The 23891-nt window shown below is 38.5% G+C and overlaps 1 protein-coding gene across 5 annotated transcripts in view; it reads right to left on the reverse strand.

The window, feature by feature from the left end:
* Tbc1d5 (TBC1 domain family member 5) overlaps positions 1–23891 on the reverse strand; it is a 429722-nt gene that overhangs the window by 74430 nt on the left and 331401 nt on the right. For all 5 annotated transcript variants that reach the window (XR_007595848.1, XM_050165069.1, XM_050165070.1 and 2 more), the window contains one exon: positions 1842–1927. Coding sequence is in view for 4 of the 5 variants with exons in the window: in XM_050165069.1 (XP_050021026.1) it covers positions 1842–1927 (86 nt within the window). In the remaining variant the exon portion in view is untranslated. The remainder of the gene's footprint in view (positions 1–1841; positions 1928–23891) is intronic.

Raw genomic sequence — 23891 nt, forward strand, 5'->3', positions numbered from 1 at the left:
AAGTCAGGTGGAAGCAGCGCCTCAGCAGCTCGGGAGTCAAAGTACAAACACTCTACGCTGAGGTAAGAATGAGAGACCAGTGTGTCTGTGACCTACGAGTGGAGACAAGGGGAGGGTGGGAGATAGTGGCACACTTATTCACAAGACTGGATAACTGATGGCAAAAGGAAAACTCTGGAAGGGCAAAAGTGGCAGTATAATATGAACTGCTGGAAGCAGAGATTTCTTTGGCTGTTTCATGAAAGATAGTCTAGTGGGCAAGAATCAGAAGGGTCTTCAGATAAAAAGACCTTATGTAACAAGTGAATCTATATACTTATCTTTTAAACATACAAAAACTAAATACCTAGCATAAAGAGGAAGAAATTTAAATAGATGGTTAGTAAGATTCCTTAGGGCAGGGGTTTGAATATGACTGCTATATAGGTGCCTCTATGCTTAAATAATCATATCCAACATTCAGTAAAATTTGTTGAATTAAATGAACTAGTTACTAGTTGTGAAACAAGACTTAGACAAAATGCATAAATAGAACAGAGCTCCAGATAAGTCTCATGGGCTATGACACTGGTCTCATCATCTCAAAGCTGGGTAATTCTGTAGTAGTGGTACTCTGTTCCTACTGTTGTAATAAAAGGTTCAGGTTTAAGTTTAAAAGTCAGCCTCCTGTACATTTCCCCAGCTCTTAAGCTACCATTTCCTAAGTGGCAGTTGTTTTAATGCAGAACATGCCGTATGTATGCACTCTATAAATATATATTTAGTCTGCTCGAATTCTCAAGAAAAGTTAACACTCAGGAAAATGTTTAAGAAAAAAAATTTGGATAATTTGGCAGCATTTATCATTGCTAACATTGTTTTCTAGAGTAAACTCTGAAATTGCATTCTAATTTGAAATGGTTCTGGTTTGACAAGTTAACTCTTGAGACATCTAAGTATAGTATTATGAAAAAACAGAACTGTTCATCAACCCTTTATGCCAATGTTAATTTCTTTTAAAAGTATGATTTGAATGTTTTTATTCCTACAGTGACCCTTAAGAGTTCTGTGTGTGCAATCGCCGATCACAAAGGATGCATTTATAAGCTTATTTTGTAGTGCTAAAGCCAACTGGGAAATGCAATTTTAATTTTGTTACTGAAATAATTTAAAAATATATCATAGAACTGCCTCTTTTCATTCAACAGTGAAGATCCAGAAAGAGATTACACCAAGTAGAAACTATTCAGGTTTATTAGTACTGGAAAAATGACGCTGAAAACTTAAAAATGTATTCTTTTGGTATATTTTAAAAATTTCATTTCATAGTACGTATTCATTGTACATGATACTGTGTTATAAAAGGACATTTCCCATGCAAGTATATGCTATATGTTGAGTATATTCCCCCCATACCGCCCTCTTCTCCCTTTTCCCAGGCCTTCTGTGGCTAAAAAAAAAAAAATAATAATTGTATATACATGCAACATTTTCTTTATCCACCTATATGTTGTTAGACAATTAGATTAGCTCCATAACTTAACATTACAAGTATCTCAGTGGAATGATGTTCTGGAGCCCTGCAGGTAGGTAAATGCTCAGGAGTGGTACAGGTACGTCATGAGGTAGATCTAGTTTTAGTGGTCTGAGGACACTCCATACAGATTACTATAGTGCTTGTATTAATTCATATTACCACTGTTACAAAAATATGTTTTATGATGCCGAAAAGAACTTAGGAAATTTATTTAACAAAGATTCATTACACACCAGTCTTGGCATGCTAAATCTAGAAAATAATCCTCATGAAATACATAAAAATTCTTGATGACTTCTGATACTGTCTATGGGAAGGGACTTACCGGCTTTTATTCATAAGGTCTGCTCCCCGTGCCTTGTAGTAATCTAAATTGGGGTGGAACTGGTAAGTTACAGGCCTTGGATTTCTCTAAAGAAAAATAAATACAATAAATTAAAATAAAAAGACAGAAATGAATAAGGTGACCATTTAAATGTTCTATACATATATAATAAGACATAATAATTAACATGCTTCTGTTTCAGTTGGTTCTTTCTTGGCTAATCAAAACTGAAAAACATCTAAACATATCTTATTTTTAATGCGTGTGGTTGCTCAAATATATCACTGCGATTAGACTGGTTTTGATGCTTTAAGTTACTTTCAAATATAATTTTCAAAACTGAGATAAAATTATATCAAAATTATAGTAAAGTTAACACAAGCATGAACAATCAAAGAAGGCTAAGGGACAAGGTGTCCAGAAAACTGAACTTTGGAGGAAAAAATAATTATGAATATTTGATGATCAGAAAACTCAATATGTCCACTAGATGGCATACTGAATCCTCCTCCCGAAATGAATTATTATTATTATTTGTTTTTTTTGAGACAGGGTTTCTTTGTAGCTTTGGAGCCTGTCCTGGAACTTGCTCTGTAGCCAGGCTGACCTTGAACTCACTTGCCTCTGCCTCCCGAGTGCTGGGATTTAAGGCTTGCGCCACCACTGCCCGACCCAAAATGAATTCTTTTAAAGTTAACAATTTCTAGGTCATCTAATTTATGAGTTTAATAAGTGCCCAAAATATGCCAGACAATGGAAATATCAGGATGACCATTAAACTGACTAGTGAAAGTAAAAACTGCTCCTTTCTGCCATTTATTTTTATTTACGGCGTGACGAAATAAAATCGTTAGGTTTAGTGTGTCCACTTAAATTTACAGCTACTGTTTAAACTATATTAACTATTTAAATGGACCAACCTCCTCACAAACAAATAGAGACATACTTACATTTTACAAAATCTTAATATATTTATGCCATAATTTAAATGCATAGCACAATGTCTTACATGTTAAATTGTATACATTCCCATTAAATGTTTTATAAACTTCTAAATGTTTTCTACTATCCACCCAGGCATTTAATTTAGGGAATACCTAGGTCTTTAAAATAGAGCATGCACTCTTCTCTGAAAGATCTAGTTAGACACAACATAGCTGAATTTTATCTTAATAGGAAATTACTGATACACTTAGATATCCCTTGGAGACATAATTCTGAAACACTGATGCGCTTGTATGCTGGTGTGGGGTGGAGAGGGAATATAACTGTTAAGGTTAAATAGTTCGAGAGTCATCAAGCTAACATGCTGCGTCTCACTAGCTATGACAGACAGACCTTTTCTCTTCTGTTGAGAGTATTTCCACAGCTCTTCCAAGGTAACCCTAATCATCTGGCAGAAATGACAGTCCTGTGATTTAGCTACAGTTACCATCTCACTGGTTTGGTATTCAACACAGATCTGTAATAATCAAATCTGAATTGCCTTGATGAAGATAACGGATGCTTCCATGGTGACCATACTATTACATCTAACTGTAACTTTTCTCTGTCTAGGAATTACATTGGTAGCTGATGACAACCTGGACCCAAGTATAATGGAAAATAAAATAGAGGTTAAAGCCCTTGACAGACTGATAGTCCACTCATGATCTATTTTAAAAAGTGACTTCTACAAGACTATAATTCATGACTGATTCTGTTCCTTATTCTCTGTGCCCGGAAAAGCATTTTGTTTTTGTTAATATAAAAGGCTTTTCTATTCTGACTTTCAACAAACTAAAAAAGGATCATGTTACTTTTGTCAGAAAATAATAAAAGAGCAATCCCATGGAGCAGTTTCCTGAAATGAACTTCTTTATAAAGAAATGACATCTATCTAAGCACTCAGGGCCGTTACTAGAAACAACAATCTGACTGCAGCCTGATGAACTCCTAGAAGCCCTGCTAGGGTAAGAGGGAGGTAGTTTAAAGGACTGCAACGCTGGGGCCAACATCAAAAAAGTCAAAGATAATGCTGATATGGAATAAATACATATGAAATACCAAAAAAGGAATTATTCTTCCAAGTTATTAAAAAGGTTTCCTGTTAAGATGGTGTTATTTCTAACATATAAACACACACATATAGATAATCTGAACAAGCACTATGAAAAAATATAAGGTGGGTCACAAGACCAAAAGTTCATTGATAATTAAAAATTATCTAACATAAACATTTAAACACACACACACACACACACACGAAACAAATAAAAGTAAATGCAACCATGGAGAAATTTATTAATGAAATACTTTTCATTCTTTATTTAGGGAAAGTCTTTGAAATCCAATTTTATATTTCACACTCAAGACATGTTTCAAGTCACACTTCAAACACTGAACACCACATGTAGCTTGTGCTAACTGAGCAAGCAGAGAACTGTACATCTGACACAACTAAAAACCACTGCATAGCTGTGAACATCAGTGTATGTACATCAGCAGCAAAAAAAAAAAAAACATGGGTACTTTAACACAGTAAAATTCATTGCTGTAGTTTTGTAATTTACTTCTGTTTTTCCCCTTTAATTATTAGTTTATCTGCTTTTAATGTGTTTTTAAAAATCAAGACATTTTTGGAATACTCTTACATATACAAACAAAAACTGAATAAATAAACTAGACCCAGAAAGGCAAATGTATGTTCTCTCTCAGCTGATGTTCCTAGCTCCAAATCTTCAGCTATGTGGGAGCAGTTAACTCAAAAAACTAGGAAAGTAAAAAGTAACCATTGTGGGGGTTGGGAGAGGGGCAAAAGAATGGGGAACAGCAGGGTTCAAGAGATCTGAAGGGATAAACAGGAAAAGCAGAGAAGATTTACATAGGGATGGGGAGAAAGGAGTATACAGTAAGGATGTTTGAAAAACTGTAAGTATGCTATTAACTGTCTACCTAAAAATACCTATAATACATGTAAGTCTGTGTTTACATAGTTTAAATGAAATCTTTCCTCCCAAGAGCCATAAACTAGCTATCAAAACTCCAACACCAGGAATGTGAAATCCTCTTTTGGGCTGTTGGCCAGGGTTGTTCCAAAACATCATACACTTCTGCTTGGTTGATCCCAGAGGTGAAGGTGAGTCCCTCTTGCTGAAGGCGCTATGTACTTCAGACACAAGACTCAGAGGAACCCAAGCTGGATCTGACCTGAAAGCCTCCTCATCAAGGACTAGGTTTCATGGTACCTGAAGTTTCCAAAGGAGAGAAATAGCCAATAGTCCTACCCAGCCATGATGCCTAGGAAGCACAATGACCGCATGGTGCTGTAACCCGAGGAGTGCAGTAGTGGCACACACACCTTAGCCATAACCAACAGCTCTCTAATCAAACTGAAGAACTGCTCAACAAGAAGGAAACTGAAGGAGCCAGCCATGATAAGCTAAATATGAACAGATCACCCAAAGGAAGTTCTTTACTTTCAACCATTATCACCGGCCAGTGTAGGACTCAGCCATTGATAAGTTTAATGGAGGCCTGAGTCTCAGTAGTTTACCCTGAAGTAATACCTGGTTGCAGAAAGGACCAAAAACTAAGGTTACCTGAGCACCACCCAAGAACAGACCATCCAAAGAAAATGCCTAATGTTCCAACCCACTGTAGATAGGATCACGTTCCAGCACACTCACCGGGACACCCCTAGACAAATGTCAGCCAACCATGGGTCGTGAACCTCAGAAACCCCTCACCCCCATCTTTACTACTATAAAAACCCAACTCTAACTGAGCTCGGGGCTCTCCGGATAATCCAATATATTGGACATGCAGAGACACCGAGTTTGCAAACTTGCATAAAATAAAGGCTCTTTGCTTTTACATATGGGATTCGGTCTCCTTGTTGGCTTTTGGGGACTTTGCGGACTTAGGCATAACAAAAGCATGTCTTGTACTAGTGAGAGAGCCAGGCCCCAGAAAACCCCTCATCTGTAGCCCTACACAGATCCTGAAAGGCTCAGCTCTAAGCCCCACCCCAGTGAAAGAAACACACCCTGAAAATGGGACCAGAGTCTCCGAACCTAGAGCCAATCATATTTGCCCTGGTCCCAAAATTAGGGTCAAAAAGGTAAAAAGAATCAATGAAAGAAACAGTTTGGCCCCAGAATCTGAGTCATCTCTATCCCACACAAAGCCAGCCAATCCCTGAGCAGGGAAAACTGAACAATCAATGAACCCCTGGAGGCTTGGAATTCTCCTCAGGCCTGGAAAGCCCCCTTATATCATAGGGACAGCCAATCACAAGCTCAGAGGCTTGGGGAATTCCTTTGTTCACCTCTGGTCTCTCTTCTGTGCTGTTTCTGCTGCTGCTGCTGCTGCTGCTGCTGCTGCTGCTGCTGCAGCTGCTTAGGACAGACGGGACCCAAGTTAACTTGCAAGAAAGACGCTTTGTTTTTGCATTGGAGTATGTCTCGTGGTGGTGATCTGGGTTACTGATTTTGAGTGTAACATTAGAAGCCTAGCTAACTATTCAACACTGGTGAATGCTGGTTGCTGAAAAATTTCTGACCACCACTTTATTCAATGAGCGTAATACCTAACAACATTCCTCTACTTGTCCTTATACTCACAGGTAAGTGTAGTATTTACCCATCATCAAGAAAACTCTTTGAAACAGATGGAAACCATTACATAAACCTACAACCTATTAAAATGCAGAGTTGGGGAGCCAAGTCCTAACTGATACATCTATAACACAACTCCTACATCCTCAGGGATCCTTGTGGAAGAGGGGATGAAAAGACTATAAGAACCTGAGGAAAAGGAAGTTTGTTGTGAGACTGTATCTCCTTAATGTCAGAGAAACTATACCCATAAAGTCTCACAAAAATTGGTTATGTAAACATAACCTGAACAAGAATCAGTGAAGAGCACAGAAATTAATTATCTACTACCAAATGGTCAGTCCTGGAAATAGACACATACAAGTAACATTATGTAGCCTGAAAAGATAATATTTATATATTTAGCCACACACACACACACACACACACACACACACACACACACACACACACGTATGGATAGGCTACGACAAGAATGTCTTGCAAACCAAGTGACTTACAGAAGCAAAACTGGTAGCAGTAGACATCAACGTTGTAGAAGGAAAACCATTCCAATAAAGCTAAACTGAGCAGTGAGCTTCTGGCTTTCCAAAATGCTTTTGTTACTTCAGCAAGATGTCCAAACAACTTCCAAAAGGCTTCAACTACAAGGTTTTCAAAAAGGAATCAACTAAAGATTCGTCAGGTATAGTTAGTTAGTTTTCCTCACTTTTTAGGTCTTCATTATGATAGTCATCTACTCCCTAATGTAATTCCAGCCAAGGGAATTGTCTCAGAAAAATAGGACTTTGAATGCTGATCAATCAGTCCTGTGGTGCCTTTTGTAAGCTCAATCTGTTTGTAGTATGTAATGCTCCTTCCCTCTTACCTACTCCATCCATGACAACATCATTTCAATACCTTTCGTTTAAACTTAACTTTTTATGGCAGTATACAAATATTTACATGCTAATCCACAGGAAGAATAACTAACTGTAAGATAATGCAAGAAGTGCAAATAAGTACCAGGTGGCACACAAAAATCTCCCTTGTTCTAAGCCTAATAAAAATCAAGTTCATACAAAAGGTCACTATAAACAGTATTGTCAGCTTTGATGTTCTCATTCTTGCCCTTCATTTGAAGATGATTATCTTTTTCTGAATCACCTTTGAAACTCTAGGAGTCTGAAGTGCTTATCCTCTTTTGAATAGCAGAGAATCTTTAAAAGGACTTCTATACAGACATGTGAGAGGCGCAAAGAACAAAGGAACCATTTTAGGGATACTGGTCTTAATGTCCTTTGTAGCAGGAGGATCTCAGATCTACTTAAAGTTCCATGTTGAAGACAGGACCAGAAGAAGGGAAGCAACAGTGAGGCATGGACTCAGACTGCTGCTGTCCACTATTTAGCATCTGGGAAATGAGTCAGTCACACTCTTGATTTAGTTTTTCCACCTATGAAACTGCAGGAGGAATTCAATGACATTATAAACGTAGTATGTCAGGCACTTGACAAAAGCTCAAGAGAGATGGGACTATAATGGCCTACGACACTACTGAGCACTGACACACAGGACAGACTTTGACCCAGAAGGCCAATTTAACAGTATGACAACCTGAAATCTGTGATATTTTATACTTCTAATAATTACAGATAATCTCACAACAGGTCTGTCAAACAGTATGTTCACACACACACATGCATATTCGTGGCATGCATGCACTCCCATGCATGCAATGAGATGTACGACACCCATTTTGTACGTGGAGGAAAAGGTTGTCTTATTATTAGATAGCAGTACATACATTTATGAATTTTTTGAAAAGATATGAAATCATACTATTCAGTATTTGCTAGCTTATGAGATTTTAATAATTGTAGTGGTTACCTACAGTACATCCAAAGTATTGCCATTTTATAGTTGATTTGCCATGATTTTGAAAATAAGCTAAACTGGAAAAAGTTGTTTAGTATTTAACAACAACAACAACAACAATAACAAAACTTTATGTCTGTAACATAACATGGGTCTGGCACGAAGAAAATACCTGGCAAATGAATTACTCAGTTTTCTTTCTCCTAATTTCTTGCTACCAATCCTTAATTTTCATAGCATGCCAGATTAGTAAAGGGGAAAAATAAAGCTCCAAAGGAGAAACAGCACTGTAAAAATATGTGGAAAGTTTTTCTTTGATGAAAAATGAGAGCTTTATTTTAGTGAATATATTATAGCTTCAATGTTAGGGAAAAGGCAACCGTCATTTAAAAAAATGAATTGCGCAGCTGTCTATAAACACAAAGCTCTAGGGGAATTCCTCAGGACCCCAAAGGCAAAGCACTCCAGAGTTCTACAAACATGTGCTGCAGGTGTTTATGAGAGGCAGGTGGGAGAGCCTCTGCCATGGCAAAGAAGTGAGTTTAATATGCTGTGACTGACGTAGCCTCCTCGCATCCAAGTCAGAGATGCATGCTAAGAGCCAGTGGAGGTGGCAAAGCAGCTTCTCCCAACAGCTATCCTGGTAGTGCCAAGCAAATACAGTTCTTTTCTTACAGTTTTATAGAAAACAAACACTACCAATCACAAAAATATAAAACCAGACCAAAGCAAACTAAAGGTGTTTTAGAGCTGGAACAAAGAATAGCCTGAAACGGTGATCACTATCCAAGAGATAAGGATGAAGTATTGTTGCTTTCATTTAAACAAATATTCCTAAGGAGACAGTTTGTTGTAATATCCCCTCATTGGTTCACTAGGCAGCATTAGATTTATCATAATTCTCCTAAAGCCTAAGATATTTCTATATTAAGATGCTAATTGTGCCTTTTCTTTCGCCTGTAATTAAAGCTGGAGAATTCTGTGGTCCGCTATTCACTGACTGCTAGAGGGTTCACAGGTCTTACCTGATGACTGCACACTGACCCACCATCAACTACAAATATAGTGATCAAACAGGCAGACATTAGAACCCCACACAGTCAGAGTTCACACACACACACACACACACACACACACACACACACACACACTACTGTAAATGTAGATTTTATAACTTATCTCCTTCCCTGTCATTTACCCAGGAGTAGAGTCTCATTACATTACTTGTGATTGAGCACAATACTCATTTTTCTATAGTAATAAAATATATGCTGAGTAGTAAATCAAGACATACCTTCCCCATATAAGAAAATGGCCTACATTGTGAGCTGATTTCAAATGCCTCTATACAATACATTTACAATACATCAGATTTTGAAAAGTAAAATCTAGTTTTTTTGTAAACATCTGAAAATCTAAAAGGTATGAAAACAATGCATCTGTCAAATTAAAGATTTTCATCTGGGACTGAAGAGATGGCTCAGAGGTTAAGAGCACTGGCTGCTTTTCCAGAGGTCCTGAGTTCAATTTCACCACTCACATGGTGGCTCACAGCCATAGGTAATGAGATCTGGTACTTTCTTCTGGTATGCAGACAGACCACTGTCTATATAATAAATAAATATAAAAAATAGATTTTCAGCTAAGAAAATAAGGGACATAAAATTTTCTAATTTGGTAGTATGTTAGACTATTAACTCATCACCAAAATGAAAATGACCTCTTGCATATACTAATATTGCCTATATATTTTGATAGGAAGTACCATTTTAAAAATAGAATACAAATATATTATGAATAGTAAGCATTAAAAATCTTAGAGCAATTAATAAAATGTAGGTAAAAGATAAAGTTTAAAAAACAAGAACATAAAACCAACATTCATTGGACAAACAGACACAAAACCTCTGAACCCATGGCAGCCTCATTTTACATGGCAACTAAAACAAAATCTCTAAGGAGACATGCCCATCTCTCCCGGCCGGGGTCTCAGATGGCAAGAAGCACTTAAACCAGCCATGACCTCCCACAACAGACACCAGAAGAGGACCAGTTTTTCTTTTTTCTAATGTTTATGTTTTTAACTCAGCATGCAGGCAAATGGCAGAGAAAAACACACCCAAGCAAACTCTCATATTTAATATCTACATACGGAAAGTAGGAGTTTAGTTGTTCAACTTTTCTTTTTCACGAATCCTGGGTCTCAGAGTACTCCCTTAAGTGGGCATGATCTTTTCTAGTCCCTTCTCTTTGCTATCAACTGAACAGAGGGCAGAGACCTACTTCTGTGGTTTAAAGAATTTGAAATTTGTGTGTTTCTGAGAATAATTTTCTCCTTTCTAATATTTATTGAGTTCAAACAAGAATAAAAACAGCATAATTTTAAGATGAATTTTACAGTTTCTAGACTCCCATGAATAGATTTTGGACCTTTAAGGAGTAGAAAACCCTGGTTTAGAGATTATGGCCCAATTTCTTCCCTTTTAATTGGCAAGATAAAAAAACTGAAGTCCCACACAATGAGACTTGGAAAAGGAACCTAGCACAACCATGCTTTTGACCAATTTTGGAAACAATTTCAATGACAGAACACCTTGGTATTTAAAGATCATTTATTACTAAAATCTATCCACTAAGGCATTTTTTTTTCTTGAGATGTTTTTAAGTTTAATACGAAAGTAATACAAATAGCTGTGTTACTAAGTGAAGAGAGAGCACAGAATGTCAATGCAGATTAACATACAGATCCAAGTGACAGTTTTGGTAGGTGATTCTAAATGGTGCATGAGTCCAGCTAGTTAACTTGTTATGTCTTGACTATTTTACTCTGGATTCACGTGCTAATATTAAAAGAACACTGATATGGGTATAAATTTATGGAGAGAGTAGGTAAAGTTGGGAAATTGCTTCCTTTTAACCAATAATCTCTGACACAGTTCAGCTTAAAAACAAAAGTCCTTCAAGTGTCAAGGGTGGGAAGAACACAGAAGCTGTAGGTGATTTATAGTGTCTAGGCTATTAAGTTTCCTTTATTTTAATTTTTCTTGATTAGTTAATTTCTTTTACTTTTGAGATTATAATATTTAATCATTTCCCTTGCTTCCCTCCAAACCTTCCTGTGTATCCTTTCTGGCTCTCTTTCAAATTCATGACCTCTTATCATTGTTATTGCATGCATAAGTATACATGAATACACAGTTTCCTAATATAACCTGCTCAGTCTGTATACCATCACTTGTATGTATGTCTTCTGGGTTGATTGTTTGCTATTGGATAACCACCTCTTGAGCTTCTCCCTGGGGAAAGTTATTTCTCCCTCTTAGCATTTTTGAGAAGCCTGAAGTTTTTTGTGTAGGGCTGGGGCCTTGTGGGTTCTCTCCCATTCAGTTTGGCATATCTATTGGTGTCGTCCTTGTTGGGTGATGTGGGAGTCTTCTGTTTTGTGTTGATTTCATTGGTTAAATAAAGAAACTGCTTTGGCCCTTTAATAGGGCAAAAATTAGGTAGGCGGAGTAAACAGAACAGAATGCTGGGAGAAAGAAGCTGAATCAGGGAGTCGCCATGATTCTCCCACTCCAGACAGACACAGGTTAAGATCTTCCCTGGTAAGCCACCTTGTGGGCTACACAGATTATTAGAAATGGGTTAGATCAGTATGTAAGAGCTAGCCAATAAGAGGCTGGAACTAATGGGCCAGGAAGTGTTTAAAAGAATACAGTTTCCGTGTAATTATTTCGGGTAAAGCTAGCCGTGCAGATGGCCGGTGCCAGGAACGTAGCCCTGCAGCTCCTATTACAACAGAGTGGCGCCCAACGTGATGGACTAAATCCACTTAAAAACCTGAGAAGGCTTAAAAATAAGGGAGAGAGAGTTTAACCCAGATTTTTGCTGTTTGTTGGTGGCGTGCTGTAAAGAGATTTCCTGATTCGGCAACAGCAGCAGAAAAAACGCTGTGTCATTTTAAAGTGCGGCTTCCTGGGGCTGTGCCGCCAGTGCAAACTCTGGCTTTAAAGCATTTCAATGGCTTTTATGGGACTGGATGTTTGTGTTCCCACTTGGGATCAGAAGGAGAGTGCTCTGAGACTGTGCAGATGGTTCAGTGCTCCCTGCCTGCACCTGGGCACAAGGCCGAATCAGGCTTAGGCAGGCAGAAGAGCATGGCGGATTCCTGACACCTTACAGAGACGCGTTTTCAGACTGCGCAGTGCTCTGCGTGTCAGATTTGGATGTAACTTGGATGAAAAGGATTTCTGTGCTGCATACTCAGTCTCAGAATTAAAGTGCTGAGTGCCGCTCCTACCTGGCGGCCCCAAAGCTAGCACAAAACGGTACGTCCTCCATTTTGAAATTTTCCTGACTCAGCAGCAGGAAAAAACTGGCTGTTTTAAAATGCTGGCTTTCTGGGCTGTGCTGCCATTGTGATCTCTGTCTGGCTCCTGCGGGAGACAGAGCTTTTGAATGGAGCATTTGGAGTAAAGTGCTACGATTTGTTTGATGGCAACTAGATTTGCTGTGTGCCTAAAAGGGGGACATTGCGTGCAGCAACTCAGAGGCACAAGCAGCTCCGCCATGTTGGACTGGGCGGGGCCAGCAGGCAGTACCTGTTTTTGACCTAGGAATGTCACAGCTTAGATTCTTAAGCGCTTAGTGATATAAAGGCTCAAAACAAATTGATCCTGGATAGTAAAAAAAAAGTACAGACTCACAATACGACAGATTCAGACATAAAAGACCTTTATGAATCACAATGTTGGATGAGTGTATGTAGGCTTGAGAGAGAGAGAAAAAAAAATAGAGAGAATAAAGTTAATGCCCATAAAAAAGGGTAAAGTCTTTAAAGAGACAGAGTACAGATAGTTATAGATTAAAAGAAATGAAGAAAAATAAGCCACGTAAAAATGGAAAATTCACAGAGAGTCTGGATTATGTACATTGTGTTTTCTTTAAAATTTTTGACTGTGAAGGAGCTAAGTACAGAGAGACATTTCATTATATGGGCTGCTAAGCTGAACCTGCACATATGTTCTAAAGGTATCTTGACTTCAGAATTTTGATCTAAAAACATGATGCTTTGGAAAAGAGTTTCTTCTTTTGTTTTCACAGAGGATGAGACCCTGTGGATTTCTTCTATCCCAATATGGTATGATAAACCACGCCCTCCTGAAAAGTTGCTGTGAACACCCTCAAAAAATTACTTTGCTCAACTGCCGACTGAGATGAACCTAGCAGACAGGTTATCCCATAAAAGGCCTGAATAACAGCGCCCTCATTCAGCAGGAAGCAGTTTGGAGAGAAAAAACTGTGCCCATATTCCCAAATATTGTTTATAAATGTTCTTTTACATTTAAAGGGGGATATGATATAGATATGAATAATTTGCATTGGTATGGATTTTAAGGTCAATTTTGTTATATGTATATGTATTTCTGATCTTGATTAAGGTATTGTGATTGTGTAGTTCATTTTTAAAATGTAATGTATAATTAGAAAATATAGGTTGTTGATGGATAATCATAAATAATAGTCAAGTTTGTAGTCATGTTAGATTTTCTAGATATATAGAGATATATTTTAGTTAGATAGGCATTCTTCATATCTTTCAAAGACTGCAGAATATGACATTTAAATGTTTTAATAACTTAGGGCTTTTCATGACTATGAGACACGTCTGCTCCTGGCAGCACCAATCTACTTTGACAGGAAGATGGGCATCGAAGAGGATCCTTATGGAGTTGGTTAGCCATTTGGGCAAGAGAACCCACAGAGAGAGGACTGCTGAACTTGCCTAAAGGTGAGATGGTCTTTCGGGGTTCCTGGCTCATGAAAGAGTCTGCGAGACATTCTGCAGGACACAGCAGAAAATGACTGAACCGTCTTTAAATTTTCCTGCTTCATGGAAATGTCTGCTGGATACTATGGGACTGAAGGCCGAAGATGGATGCCCCAATGGTACAGAGAACTTTGGGTGACTGTCCAGAAAGTGAGATGTCTCTGTCATTTCTAGAGTTTGGATTTCTTGTTTGCTTAGGTAATATTATATCCTTCTGGAGTCTTTGATGGAGTTGAAGAATGGATAGTTATAGTTTTCCTTAGTTATGATAAAAGGCAAAATAGATATAAATATTGTAACTGTAATTCTTGCTTGATAACTGTTTTGCTATATGTAATGTTACTATGTTAAAATGAAAGCCTTCTTTTTTGTTTAAATAGAAAAAGGGGAAATGATGTGGGAGTCTTCTGTTTTGTGTTGATTTCATTGTTTAAATAAAGAAACTGCTTTGGCCCTTTAATAGGGCAAAAATTAGGTAGGCGGAGTAAACAGAACAGAAGGCTGGAACTAATGGGCGAGGAAGTGTTTAAAAGAATACAGTTTCTGTGTAATTATTTTGGGTAAAGCTAGCCGTGTGGGCGGCCGGGTGCCAGGAATGTAGCCCTGCCGCTCCTATTAAAACAGTTGGGTGAAGTTTCGGACACTGCTAGGAGACACAGTCTCACAGCAAACTCCCTGCTCTTCGGGTTCTTATCATCTTCCTTCTGTCTTTCCTTTTGCAATGTTCCCTGTAACCTTTTGGCAGTTTTTTCAACTTTATCTTCCCCTAGTGTTTATTGAAAAAAAAATCTATTTAAAAGACATGAACTGGAGCTGGAGAGATAGCTCAGAGGTTAAGAGTATTGCCTGCTCTTCCAAAGGTCCTGAGTTCAATTCCCAGCAACCACATAGTGGCTTACAACCATCCGTAATAAGGTCTGGTGTCCTCTTCTGACCTGTAGGCATACACACAGATAGAATATTGTACACATAATAAATAAATATTAAAAAAATGAAAGGCATGAACTGGAGAGTTTAAGGCTATCCTTGACAAAACTGTCAGCCATGGACCTGTCCATCATCATGGCAGATGCTAGGAGCTTGACCTGTTTGTGACCTGGCTCTTTCTGCTCTTTTTCTGAGGTCCACATTTCTGAGGATGTGTCCCATTCACCACTTGTATGCTTCTGTCTTTAGCAACATTAAGAATAGAGTAGTTGAAATGCATTCTACTTCCAGTGGTCATAGTATGATGCTCAGCATGGTTTGAGCTGTTTTTTGTAGAACAATGCCAAGTGAGAAATTTTGAAAAAGCAATCCCCCCCCCAAAAAAAACAAACCAAAACAACAAACAACAACAACAACAAACCCAAAGAAAAAGAAATCCTCAAAACCCTCAGGTATAATTGGAGTTATTTTCATAAACTCAAGAGGGCACATTCCCCTCATAGACCCACTTCTCCAGACCCATTTGGAGAAACCTAGCCATACTGTCTGGTAAAAGTTCTAGCTGAATGGATCTATTGTATGCTTTTCTTAATAAGAAAAGACTGACAAAAAGTCCACATTTGAGTTTGCAATCAACTACTTAATTGACTTAATGGATACATCTTACTGAGTTCATCTGGCCAACTACACAGTAAGTAATAACACTGGATAAAAAAACTAAAATTTCAGCATGTATTTGATGATATATTCATTCAACAGAGATGTAATTATAGTTGCTGTGGTTAGATAATTCTTTGACCATAGAAATTATTACAAATAAAAGCTCTATGGAAAGTTGTTGACATGTGCATGGTTCATGCTGAAGGTCAAAGAAAAGTGTTCTTTCTCGCTGAAACAGTGAGACAGACTAGAGATGGCTGAAAAGGAAACAGGAAAGGGAAAAATAGCTTGAAGTCTCAGGTTAAAAATAATAAGCAGCTGGGTAGTGGTGGCGCATGCCTTTAATCTCAGCACTTGGCAGGCAGAGGCAGGTGGATTTCTGTGATTTCAAGGCCAGTCTGGGTTACAGCTACAGAGCAAATACCAGGACAGGCTCCAAACCCTGTCTCAAAAAACAAAAACAAGCAAATAACACAGCATATGCAACATAGTGGTATGGGTAACAGAGGTGTGGTTATTTTTAAAAAACAGGTAAGCTGTGCCTAGTGGCTCATAACCCCAGCACAGGAATGGTGAGGTAAGGACTGCCATGATTTAACTCAGCCTGGGCTACGTAGGGCAGTGGAAGCTACAGATTGACATCATGTTTCACAACAAAACATGAGAACTGCTAGCATGTGCTAACAGAAGAGGTCTGAAGAGAGTACTGGATTGGGCTCCTGACTCTTGCCTCACTGTCTTGTATGACTGTGTCCAAACCACAAATGATTCAGAACCTATTCTTTAACTTATAAAAAGGCAGTAAGTTTGTCATGAAAATCTTCCGTCTATTTATAGATGGACTTATATGATATGGTTCCAAATAGCTTAGGCCCCTTTATAGCATAATTAAGCTATTTATTGAATAAGCTGAGCATTGAATTCAGTACTTAATAGGTATTTTACAGATAAGCAGGTTTGTTTGTTAGGTTTGATTTTTGAAACAAGGTCTTACTGTATCTTCTCAGTCTGGACTCCCTGTGTAGATCAGGGTAACCTTGAACTCAAAGAAGTCCATTTGCCTTTGCCTCTGGAATGCTGGGATTAAAGGTATGTGCTACCATAACAAGCAGATTCTTAAATATCTGAATTTTCAATGTTCCCAGTTATATAATTAGGTAATGACAAGGTAAAATATATGATTGTGCTATTTTTTGTATAGTTGTATGCATAGACAGTTTAAAGTTACAGATATTTATCACTGAGTAGGATGGTCTAACAAAAGAAATCAAATTGTAATAGCTGGGAAGACCTCAAAGAACGGCCATAGCAGCAAGTTCATCCTTCCCTCACTGCACTGCATTGCTGCATAGTCCTTCAAACTGCCATTCCACTGAAGAAATCCTCCCTCATGTCCTTTGTAAGACAAAATCCACAATATCATATAGCTCCATTCTTCAGTAATTTTTGCAGACATAGCATTGTTGCATGTCATTCTTTGATTCTACCATCCTATAGGATAAGATACTTAAGGATTAATCATGTCTGTTTTAGTACCACCATATGCTTGCAACACAGTAATTGAGAGGCAGATGCAGGAATGACTGATAAAAATGGGATGTCTATCCTGTATCCTCTTCACTCTAGCTTTGTTGCTTCTTCTTCGTCTTGACTTGTTCTTCCCTTTCTCTTCTCCTAGAAATTAAATAACCACTCTTCCACCCCATTTAATGATACATATTTGATTTTAAAATTATACCTATCTTCTCATAGTTTCATGGTAATACACCTAATGAAGACCCAAACAAAACCTCATACCACATTATGAATGGCTATTCTTGTTTGGCAACTTGACTACATCTGGAATTAACTAAAACCAAAAAATGCAGGGGCACACCTGTGAGGGGTTTTTGCTTCATTTGGAGCAGGAAGATCCACTTCTAATGTTCAGATCTCTGAGCTGGGAGGAGCCCCTCTAATCTGGGCCACACCTTCTGTTGGAAGCCTATTTAAAGGGCAGGGAAGAAAAAGCTTTTTTTCTTTGCCTAGTTGCTCTCACCTCACTAGCAAGCCCATTCCTTTATGGACACAGAGTCTACTTCTTTGGGATTCTGCCATATACTGAAAACCAGCCAAGACATCCTGCCTCATGGACTGAACAACTACTGGATTCTTGAACCTTCTGTTCATAGGCAGCCATTGTTGGATTAGCTGGACCACAGCCTCTCAGTCATTTTAATAAATCCCCTGTCTATATATATTCATTCTATAAGTTCTGTTACTCTGGAGAATTCTGACTAATACACACATAAACAAAGGAAGTCAATTCATTCCCTTTAATGAAGACAAATGAACTCTGTTAATATTGGCCTCCATTCAAAGTGCCCCCTACTGGGCAAAATGCAGGCTACTTGGCTATTATGTGAGAGGCATTAAAGGATGGAAAACCGTGAACTATATTCTCAGAAAATGCAACATTCTGCCAGTTTAATGATGGAGGAAGGACATTGGTTAAGTAATAAAGAAACTGCTTGGCCTCATAAGTTAAAACACAGGTGGGAGGAGTAAACAGAACAGAATGCTGGGAGGAAGAGGAAGTGAGCTCAGAGACGTTATGCTTCCCCTCTCTGGGCCAGACGCTATGAAGCAAGCTGCCAGGTCAGACATGCTGAATCTTTCCTGGTAAGACTGATGCTACACAGATTATTAGAGATGGGTTGATCGGGATATGAGAATTAGCCTTATAGGGCTAGAGTTAATGGGCCAAGCAGTGTTTAAATTAATACAATTTGTGTGTTGTTATTTCTGGTGTAAAGCTAGCCGTGAGGGAGCTGGGCTGTGGGAAGAGGCCCGCAGCTCCCATTACAGTTTAAACTTGGCTTAGAATTTAAATCAGGCATAACTTTCTGGAATTTGATTCTAGAGGCATTCTTTGTGTGAATTAGTTAAGTAAAATTAGAAACTTGTGATAGTTGAAGATCTGCCTGACTGCTAGCTAAACTTTAGTTTAGTTAGTTTAGTAACACAGTTTAGTAAAATAACAGGTTCAGCAATAATATAGTGTTATGTATACTTACTTAACCTGTAATGTTCATGATATAATGAGCACAAAAATGAAGGTGAAAGAAGTATATGCTATTTTTCATCTGTTCTATTTTTAAGTAACATTAAGGGTAAATTTACTAAATCAATGCAAGGATGGGTCTTCCTATTACAGAGATAACACCTCTGACAAGGGGTGCAGGAAAGTAACATAACCTATGGGGGAGACTAGAAAAAGCTGTGAAATATGAGGGATCCGATCCCGTCTTTCTACATCAGTGTGATGTGTGTGCTGGGGGGGGTCATTTATCATGGCTTATCTATTTTATTTTTAGCAAATTTCATCGAAAGCTAATTTAAACTCAATAAAATCCTCTCATTTTAAGGGAACAATACAATGGATTTTAGTACATTAAAGAAGTTGTACAACCAGCACCATAATATAACTTTAAAACATGTCCATTATCCTCTCAAAACCCTAATTAATTAATGCACGGTATATGGCAGTTCTGTTGAACTTGTCCATATTGGGTTTCATGGTCTAAGTTGATGAGGATGATTGACCAGGTCTCTTCCCCAATAGGGCACCAGATCTCATTACAGATAGTTGTGAGCCACTATGAGGTTGCTGGGAATTGAATTCAGGATTTTTTTGAAAGAGCAGGCAGGCTCTTAACTGCTGAGCCATCTCTCCAGCCCCCCAAACCCTAGTGTTCACTAATAATCCTCTACAATTCTTCACTTCCCACCCCTCCACAATTACCCTAGGAAGCTACTATTCTATCTCTGTACGTTTGTCTAATCTCAATGCTTGTGTTGCTTAGATCGGTGTAGTATCTTTGGTGATAGTTGTTTTTTTTTTAATTTAACATGATTTTTAGTTTATCCCTGATATAGCAGGTATCATTTTTAATTTTTTTTTCTTGCCAAATATCTCCTTATGATGTCATATGTTTATAAACATTCATGTTTTCACTCTTTGGAAATTTTCTTTGAATATTTTCTTTCAATTTTTTTGTACATCTATGATGTGGGAGTGATTTCTTATTAATAAAGAAACTGCATAGGCCCCTTGATAGGCCCACCCTTAGGTGGGTGGAGAAAACAGAAGAGAATCCTGGGAGAAAGAAGCTTAGTGAGAGAGTCGCCATGATTCTCCCGCTCCAGACAGACGCAGGTTAATATCCTCCCTGGTAAGCCAGCTTGTGGGCTACACAGAATATTAGAAATGGGTTAGAACAATATGTAAGAGCTAGCCAATAAGAAGCTGGAACTAGCCGGGCCAGGCAGTGTTTGAAAGAATACAGTTTCCGTGTAATTATTTCGGGGCATAACCTAGCCATGCGGGCGGCCGGGTGCCGGGGACGCAGCCCTGTCGCTCCTATTTCAACACATCTATCTTTGTTTCTCTTAGATTCTACCTATGTGTGGAATTGCAAGTCTTATGATACTTCACAGTTGACACTTTGAGGCTGTTTTCCAAAGCAGATATATTATTTTACATTACTACTAGCAATACAGAAAACTAACTAGTCTCCATGCTTGCTAACACTCATTTCAATTCTCTTTTTGTAATATTACAGATATCCTAACATGCATCAAGTGGCTGTGATTTGCATTTCCCTGGTGACCAGTTACACTCAATATCTGTCAAGTGCGTTTGGGTCACTTGTTAATCTTTAGAATAATATCTCTTTAGCTTCTTTAGCAATGGGAGATACAGAACATGAACCAGCCATCACCTGTAAACATGAAAGATTTCCAATGGAGGAATTGGAACCTTGATCCAGCCACAAAGCCTCTGACCTACAATTTTCCCTGTCTATACAATACACTGGGTTAAAGGTGGCACAGAAATCATAAGAGGGGCCAGCCAATGACTGGTCTAGCTTGAGACCATACTATGAGAGGGAGCCCATGCCTGACACTTCCTGGAAGACTAGGACCCAGAGGCTGGACAGCCTGGACAGCCCAGAGACCTACAATAGAAACAAACATGACTGGCAAAAAAGAAAAAAGAAGTCAATGAAATGATTCCTAATGATAGTCTGCTATACTTACAGATTGTTGCCAGCATCAAAGGCTTCACCCAGTAACTGATAGAAACAGATAGATGTAGAGACCCACAGTCAAACAGTAGGTGGACCTTGGCGAGTCCTGTGGAAGAGGGGGATGAAAGATTGTAGGGGCCAGAGGGACCAAGGCGCCACAAGAAAACACTACCTTGGGCTCACTGGGGCTCACAGGGACTGAACTGACAATCAGGGAGCCTGCACTGGACTGACCTAGGCCCTCTGCGAATATGCTACAGTTGTGTAGGCTTGGTCTTGTGGGACTCCTAAGAGTGGAAGTAGGGCTGTCTCTGACTCTGTAACCTGCTTTTGGAACCTTTCCTCCTACTGGGTTGCCTCCTCCACGCTCAGTAGGAGAGGAGGTGCCTAGTCTCACTACAACTTGACATGCTATGGCTGGCTGATACACCCAGGAGGCCTGCCATGTTCTGAAGAGAAAGGAGGGAAGAGAAAATGTGATTGGGCTGGGAAAAAAAATCAATCAATTAATTTAAAAAGATTGTTTCTGAACTCTGCACTCTCTTCCACTGGTGTATGGGCTCTTGTGTATATGCGACACCATCTTGGTTACGGGTGTTTAAGACAGGAAGTATGAATTCTATCAGCTCTGTATCTTTCTCAAGATCAGAATTATATTTCCATATGAATGTTACAATTAGCTTTTCCAATTTATGGAAACTTAAAATAATATTTACACAAAGGATTATATTTTATATGTTGCCACACTCATTACACGTTACCCTTCTATTTAGCCAGTAGTTTCTCTCCTGAGTATTTTAAGTGACTACCAGAAACAAGAGGTCTGAACCCATGAAGAAGATATCAATTAGGAAATGAATGGCCTCCAAAGACCACCTTCTCCTATCACGGTGGATTACTTAAGACCTTCTGGCACATGCTTTTTTTGTGTGTGTTTGTTTTTGGAGACAGGGCTATCCTGGAACTCACTTTGTAGACCAGGCTGGCCTCAAACTTAAGAGGTTTGCTTGCATCTGCCTCCCCAACGCTGGGAGTAAGCCACCACTGCCCAGCTCCTGGACATGTTTTTAATCAATATAAACTATGTAATCATTCCTTCTCTTGGTTTTCATGTTCCGACCAAAGGGATCTTAAATAACAGTTAATTCGATCCTCTAAAAATGAAAAATGACTTCTAAAAAGAGCTGTTTCCTTAAAGTATTTTTAGCTGCAAACCAGGTAAGTTAACTATCTCCTTAAAAAAATAATAAAAAAAAATAGCTGGGCAGTAGTGGTGCACGCCTTTAATCCCAGCATTCAGGAGGCAGAGTCAGGTGGATCTTTCTGAGTTTGAGGCCAGCCTGGTCTACAAGAGCTAGTTCCAGGATAGGCTCCAAAGCTACAGAGAAATCCTATCCTGAAAAACCAAAACCAACTAACTAAACAAATAGTCATGAGACAAAGGAGGCCACAGCCACCAAGTCCCTTTGCTCTCAGGTCCCACAGAGTGAATGAGCTCTGGAGATGGACCCATCATTACAATGGAGCATGCTCTTGTCATTCTTACCTTTGTCTTACCTGTCATTCATTAAGATGTGGCCCTGGATTCTACTCAGGACAAACCTCTTGTGTGACAATTTCTACTTCCTATGCATTACAACCATACAAGAAACAGCCAACCTCCAGCTAGTGTTGTTATTAAAATGTGGCACTAATTATATATGAATGGGCAAAAATAACCAATATAAGAAGAACTGAAATCTGAGCATTAGAAAAGCCTTGAGGAGTTCTGACGGGTAACCGCCAAGCTACAATAGTCGTGTGGCATCTTCATTACCATCTGTCTCCATAAAGGGCTAACAAACTAGTACAATGGTCGCTGTGACTAAGCCTTCCCAAGAGAAAAATCTCCTTTCAGGTTTCTGCAAAGAGGCTACAGCCTCCATGTAGAATGTGGGTAGAATATATAATGTCTAGGAATTGGATCAGAAAAAAGTACATATTTATTTTCACTATGCCTTTACTAAAATGTATGTTCTATTCACATGTTAGTGAAGATAACAAAGCATTGTCAGTGCCTATAATCAGTGTCAGGAATCCCAGCAGGAATTACAGACACCTTTATCACAATACAGCTGATGATCATATCTTTAAAAACCAGCGATGGTCAGAGAAACCTGTGTCTTATTATTTCAAACAGTAATATACAAATCACACGTCACTGTTACAAATCTTCCCAACATTTACATCATATTTTTTCAGTATAAGTATTTTCTGTTACAACTCTATAGGTTTTATCTTATTTATGTTTAGAGACACTGTTCTGAAAAGTTCACCAAAGTCTCATGGAAAAAGAAATTAAATAAAAACATTACACAAAGTCATTAAAAGAATAAAGCACCATGAACTGTCCACGAAGAGTCAGCCTGCGTTGTTCTAAGGTCCTTTACTGGTTAAAGAAAGGGCAACAATGGCATTCTTGAAGGCATTAGTCTCAATTTCAGTGATGTCCCCTAACTACTAGATCTGAACCCATTAAATACATTTCAATTCTCACAGGCGTTTTACAATGTTATTATGCAATGGCAACAATGTTATAACTACAACTTTTTTTAAAAAAAATGAGTAAAATCTGAAACTGGATATTCAGACACTGTGCAATTAAAATAAAAAAAAAACAAACTAAAATTTAACACAAGCTAAAACAAAAGGCAGACCAGAATTGGTGAACAGGACCATGTCTTTTAATGTTTTTCTAGTAAGTTCATATGGAAAGGATAATACAAAATTCCTTCCCATCTAACAGTTTTTATTTACTAACAGCACTAGACACCGCTGGGAGAACTGAAAACTTACTAGGAGATTTCACCTGAATATTCTCTCTTCAACAAATGGAACTTGTCAAATTGTTACTGCATAATATAAAATAGTGATCCGCGCACTGTATCTCACTGGTAAGTCTTTGCTGTGAGGTCAACACTGGTGATCCATGCACTGTATCTCACTGGTACTAAGACTTTGCTGTGAGGTCAACACTGGAGATCTGCGCACTGTATCTCACTGGTACTAAGACTTTGCTGTGAAGTCAACACTGGAGATCCGTGCACTGTATCTCATTGGTACTAAG

Source organism: Alexandromys fortis, unplaced genomic scaffold, assembly GCF_014885135.2.
Source record: "Alexandromys fortis isolate MF-2015 unplaced genomic scaffold, M_Fortis_MF-2015_v1.1 scaffold_121, whole genome shotgun sequence".
Lineage (NCBI taxonomy): Eukaryota > Metazoa > Chordata > Mammalia > Rodentia > Cricetidae > Alexandromys > Alexandromys fortis.